At 59.2% G+C, this 5,987-nt stretch overlaps 1 protein-coding gene across 1 annotated transcript; it reads left to right on the top strand.

Annotated features, from left to right (window-relative positions):
- The first annotated feature begins 2,359 nt into the window (after window positions 1–2,359).
- On the top strand, window positions 2,360–3,124 carry LOC134370448 (annexin-2 receptor-like). The gene has a single exon (XM_063087557.1). It carries the CDS (start codon window positions 2,360–2,362, stop codon window positions 3,122–3,124), a length of 765 nt encoding a protein of 254 aa, XP_062943627.1.
- Window positions 3,125–5,987: the final 2,863 nt, after the last annotated feature.

Raw genomic sequence — 5,987 nt, 5'->3', positions numbered from 1 at the left:
GGTTCGCCTGTGGCCGCTGCGCGCGGGACCCGCCCATTGGAGAATCGAGCGGCGCTGGCACCCGGCCAAGGGCAGTGCTGGTGCCAAGGCAAAGGGCCCTTTGGAGCAATCGGTATTCCTGCCACGGACTTTCCGTCTGCCGGGAGAAATGAGCGACACTGAGTGTGAGACACAGTCCGCACGAGGAAACCAGCAGCTCTGCGACCCATCAAACGTGCCTTAAAAGAAAAGTGCTTGGATGCACCGCGGGAGAACTTTCCAGGGCTTGAGCCTTCCCCTCGCCCCTTTTTGCCAAACTGACACTAAACACCCATTTCCTAAAGGAAATACGGAGTTGCCGTTTTTCCATTCGCAGTATGGGGCGGGTTACGTTTTAGTCTGGGGCCAGCGTCCCTCCCGGCACACTTTTCCATCCTCGGCCCGCTAGTTCCGTTTTTCCATTCGCAGGATGTGGCGTGCTCCGTTTTGGTCTGGAGCCAGCGCCCCTCGCGGCTCACTTTTCCCTCCGAGGCCCGCTAGTGCCGTTTTTCCATTCGCACTATGGGGCGTCTTCTGTTTTGGTCTGGGGCCAGCACCCCTCTCGGCACACTTTTCCGCCCGAGGCGCGCTAGTGCCGTTTTTCCATTCGCACTATGGGGCGTCTTCCGTTTTGGTCTGGGGCCAGCGCCCCTCCCGGCACACTTTTCCATCCTAGGCCCGCTAGTGTCGTTTTTCCATTCGCAGGATGTGGCGTGCTCCGTTTTGGTCGGGCCAGCGCCCCTCCCGGCACACTTTTCCCTCCGAGGCCCGGTATTTCCGTTTTTCCATTCGCACTATGGGGCGTCTTCCGTTTTGGTCTGGGGCCAGTGCACCTCCCGGCACACTTTTCCACCCGAGGCGCGCTAGTGCCGTTTTTCCATTCGCACTATGGGGCGTCTTCCGTTTTGGTCTGGGGCCAGCGCCCCTCCCGGCACACTTTTCCACCCGAGGCGCTCTAGTGCCGTTTTTCCATTCGCAGTATGTGGCGTGCTCCGTTTTGGTCTGGGGCCAGCGCCCCTCCCGGCACACTTTTCAGCCCGAGGCGCGCTAGTGCCTTTTTTCCATTCGTACTATGGGGTGTCTTCCGTTTTGGTCTGGGGCCAGCGCCCCTCCCGGCACACTTTTCCATCCTCGGCCCGCTAGTTCCGTTTTTCCCTTCGCAGGATGTGGCGTGCTCCGTTTTGGTCGGGCCAGCGCCCCTCCCGGCACACTTTTCCCTCCGAGGCCCGCTAGTTCCGTTTTTCCATTCGCGCTATGGGGCGTCTTCCGTTTTGGTCTGGGGCCATCGCCCCTCCCGGCACACTTTTCCATCCTCGGCCCGCTAGTGCCGCTTTTCCATTCGCAGTATGTGGCGTGCTCCGTTTTGGTCTGGGGCCAGCGCCCCTCCCGGCACACTTTTCCCTCCGAGGCCCGCTAGTGCCGTTTTTCCATTCGTACTATGGGGCGTCTTCCGTTTTTGGTCTGGGGCCAGCGCCACTCCCCGCACACTTTTCAGCCCGAGGCGCGCTAGTGCCGTTTTTCCATTCGCAGTATGTGGCGTGCTCCGTTTTGGTCTGGGGCCAGCGCCCCTCCCGGCACACGTTTCCGTCCTCGGCCCGCTAGTGCCGTTTTTCCATTCGCATTAGCGGGCGCCTGCCGGTGTTTTTTCCAACGTGCCGTTCCCGATTCCGTATTGTTTTCGGTGTGTGTGTGGCCGTGAACGGCGTACACGGTCTTTCTGTTTTTTCTGTAGCCCGCCACAGCTGTTACCACGATGCCCTCTGGAGTCATATATGACGCGTCCGCTGAGGATGTGGTGGGGCTGGGAAACCGTTCACGCCGGGCCGCGGGTCCGCGCGCGTGTCCGTCAGAAATTTTGTCCAAATCCACATGTGGAGACGGGGACCGGTTCGAGTGGCCATAAAACAGACAATGAGGGTGCGCCCTGTCTTTCACGTTGCCTTAGGGTGTCCGTTTGCCGCAGACGCTGGCAGGAACTGTTCCCAAGTGCCTCTCTGGAGTCGCGGACCGTACCCTGAGCGCGCGGTGCCGCGGGAAGGGTTTCGACCACGGGACAGAGGGACGCTCGGCGCGCAGCGCGACCCACGCGGACGTGATTTCTGACTCACCTAGAAGTCCATGGACGGTCGGGTACTTGGGAGCGTTTTAAATGGTTCTTCTGGCCTGAGAAAATGGAGCCGAAGCGTTACACGTACCAGCTTAGTTCTCAGCGGTCTCTTAATCGTAGCATATGGAAAAAACTCCGTTTTGCGGAGTCTGTATGGCTGGTTCTCAGAACTTGCTGTTGTTGTACATTTATTTCATTTCCGTTTGATTTCTCAGCTACGTTTTTCTATTCGAAATGTCTGGGTCTTACGGAGTCTCTCAAACTTTCGTTTTCCCTTGGTCTGTCATCTTTGCCTCGGCTCCGCCCCGAGCCCTGGAGAGCATAAATAGCGAGGCTGGTGTCCTGCTGACCATTGTGCCTGGTCCATCAGCGCCCCCGCTCGCAGCGTCCTGCTGGTCTGAGGCTGAAGCCATGGAGCGGCACTTCCCCGGCTGTCTGAAGCAGGGTTGGGATTGCCCAGAGGTGACGTCAGAGTCCCAGCCTCCGACGATCCTGAGCTCAGAAGATCGCGGTCCGTGGCCTGTCCCCGTGTACCCTGTTCTAGTAGAGCTCTCGTGCGACAGCGGTGATGGCTGTGGGAATCTGCTTTCCAGTCCTTGGCGCCTTCGCTGGGTCGGCCTGCCAGACGGGCTCGGTCCCACGGTCCGGAGCACTTCGGAAACCAGCAGAGCCCAGCCCACTGCGTTTCCTCGGACTGGGACACACGACAAGCCAGGAGGTCCGATAGGAGCGGTGGACCGTGTAGAGGAAGTCGACAGACAGGCCATCCAGCAGCCTCCTTGGGCAGGCACGCCCCACCCTGGGGACACACAGCAGGACCCCGGGGCCTCTGACAGCGTGCCCCTTGTGGAGTGTCGCCGACCTCCCGCCCCCTACCGGTGGAGCAGCCACGCACTTCTGGCAGGAGGTCTGGAGTGGATTCGTCACATTGCTGGCGCCCTCGTCTCCATGATGTCATGGGGGTGCTGCCCTTTCATCTTTGGCACTAGAGACTATTAGCAGCAGCAGGAGCCTTTTGGGATCTTCCTATCTGAAGAAGATTCTCATTTTCAAAACGTGTCCACGTGGCAAATAAAAGTGCATTAAAACGGACGTTCCGTGTTCCTTGCCTATTCTCCGGACTGTTTCCTCCTTGAGTTTTCCAGGTCTCTTACCACTTGCAAGTTTTCTAGGCATTCATCTTCATTTCAAAATGTGATCCTAATAATTGTCTTTGTACGCTTTCGAGCTTTCAGAATTGTAATTTATGATTTTAGAATTTTCCCAAATTGATTTTAAAGTACAATTGGTTTCTTACTGTTTTTCTTCCTGTTGTGTTTTCTGATGTATGCGTCGTTTGTTTTCATTTACTCTCGTGTCACATCCCTTACGTTTTATAAGGTAAACGTAGCCCTCCCGCCATCCGCAGGCTTAGGCGTGTGTGCGGGCTCAGGACTGAGACTTGGTGAAAATCTCCCGGCAGCCGCCTGGACGACCGGGTGCACGCGGACCCCGGTCGAGCCCTGCATCCCCTCCCTGCTCCTTTTGCGTTCGAGGCCGGTCCCCACCTCCGGAGGCCGAGTCGGTAAAATGAAAGGAAAAGTTGAAGGCGACGTCTGGGCCACCAGAGGGACCGCGTACGGCCGCAGGACACCCTCTCCCTTTCACTTGCCTCGTCCCCGGTCGGTGCCCGCGGACGGAAACGCCCGGAGCGTGCCGGTTGACCCGCACGGACACACCCGCACACCTCGCGTGAGCCCGGGAGCGCAGCGACAGTCTCGCCACCCCCATCCCTGCACGTTTAATCTCCGAGGAGGCCGAGCACGCGAGGATGCCCTGGTGCACCCAGGACAGTCCTGCTAGTGCTGAAGCCTCCTGGGACTGTTCCTCTGGCACTGGGGCCACGTCCGGTGCCTTCGCTGTCCTCCCCCCACCGAGGCTCCGAACACGAGAACGACACGAAAGCGGTCGCCAGGGGGAGCCCCAGAGCCGGAGCGAACGTCAGCAGGAGGAGCTGGATCTCCCGGTGAGAGGCGGCCCGACCGCCCCGCCCAGCCTCCCCCACCTCGCATCGCGTTTCTCGGCCTGCACACCTGCCCGCCGACCCCCTTCGGGGTCACACACACTCCCAACGCGACTCCTGCGTGGACGCCGAGCTCCGGACGAGGGGACGTGGACAACTTCTCCTGGGACGCCGGCCAGTAGACCAGGCCGCCCTGCCCCGCAGAGTCTCCCCACGTGGCTGCTGCAGCGGGTCCCGGGCTCCCAGGGCAGACTCCGAAGCGTCTGCGGGGCTCGGGAGGCCGCGGACTGCATGACTGGAACCATGAATGACTCGTAGAAAACGTGGACAAATGGCTTTTATTACAACGTTTGGTATTGCAGGTCTTCCTAAGGAACGAAATAGTGTCTAAGGAAAGACGGCAATGATGGGTCCACTGAGCTCCATCAAGTGTCCACAAAACCTGGCTCCACGTGAACCACGACAGTCAAACGTGGACACGGGACTGGGGAGATGTGACTCCACAGACAGCTGCGAGGATTGAAAATTAAAACCTTGGCCCGAGCGCAAAATAAGACACACCAGGGGACAGGGACTCAACCGAAGTGTATTAGGCAGGCAAGATGAACAAGCGGGTGCCCTCGGGAACGTGGGAGCAGCCGCAGGGGGACTCGGGGTGGCCTTTTATATCCAGTTAGGCTGAGCTGGACGGTTCCTACTGGCTAAGGAGGAAGGGGCGGGGAGCGAGCGGGGTTGAAGCTGAGCTGGGACCTTCTCATTGGCTGCAAAATCGCGCGCGCGGGGGAAGTTGAGTGGCGGCTCGGGGACTCTTCTGCGTAGGGGTTTCCGGGAAACTTTCTCAGGCGCCGTTTTGTGTATCTGGGTCTTTACCGCCATTTTACTTTTCTGGGGGGAGGGCCTATTAGCCAACGATGATCAGAAGATCGATGTCATTAGGGCTGAAGATCACAACGGGGAAAAGGGCGGGGGAGGGAACAGGAGCCGCCACTAAGAGGGGCAGGTGGAACACCTTCCCGTGCACCCAAATGACAAAACATCACGTTCGCCGGATTTGTCCAAACGACAGTTCGGGAGACACGTGGGCCTGCACATCCTGACCTCGAGGGGAGTTTAAAAGTCACCAGCATAAGTGACGGGGGACTCCTCGAGTGTGAAGACAAACTTCCGTGACTAAGAACCACACGCACCGCGGGACTCGGAGTTAAGGTTAGAAACCGCGGCGGGGAATCAATGCCGGTTTCCTACACGAAGACGTCGCTAAAGCTGGACGTGCTCCGTGTAAACGTCACCGTCGCACGGCCAGTCCCTGACTCGTTAGGGTTAAGCGGTGACTTCCTGAGACTAAGAAGACATCGCAGGCAGGGCGAAATGAAAACGTGCTGGGAGGTAGACTCCGAAACTCGGTGAGAGCGCGGGGTCCTGCGACAGAGACGCGACCCGCCCAGGCAACGAGACTCGTTTGTCAGGACAAGACAGAGACGATCCGGATGGCTGTGGACGCAGGGAAAGAAAAAGTGCCACCTGGCTGGCTCAGCTCTATGCCCAACGCTCCCGAGAAGCGGCGGGGCGACCCTCGCAGCGGTGCTGCCCCCCAGGAACACGGTGCTCAGCGCACCCGGGGAGTCTGGAGCTGCAGGTTCGGAACGGCCAGATCGGTGCGATCCGTGGTGCTGCCGATGCGCCAATGTGGACGCCCAACAGCGGGATGTGCGGTCGCGGAGACGACGGGATTCCGGGAAAACGAAAGTACAGGGATCCTGCAAGTGGCGGCCACTAGCGGTATCGCTAACAACGCACACCCGTTTGGGCAGAGTCGGAGACACTCAGGAACAGTGAGAGACTCGGTGTACATACGTGCGA

Source organism: Cynocephalus volans, chromosome 2 (assembly GCF_027409185.1).
Source record: "Cynocephalus volans isolate mCynVol1 chromosome 2, mCynVol1.pri, whole genome shotgun sequence".
Taxonomy (NCBI): Eukaryota; Metazoa; Chordata; class Mammalia; order Dermoptera; family Cynocephalidae; genus Cynocephalus; species Cynocephalus volans.
The sequence above is the reverse complement of the archived record's forward strand: the minus strand, read 5'-3'. Positions and strand labels throughout refer to the sequence as shown.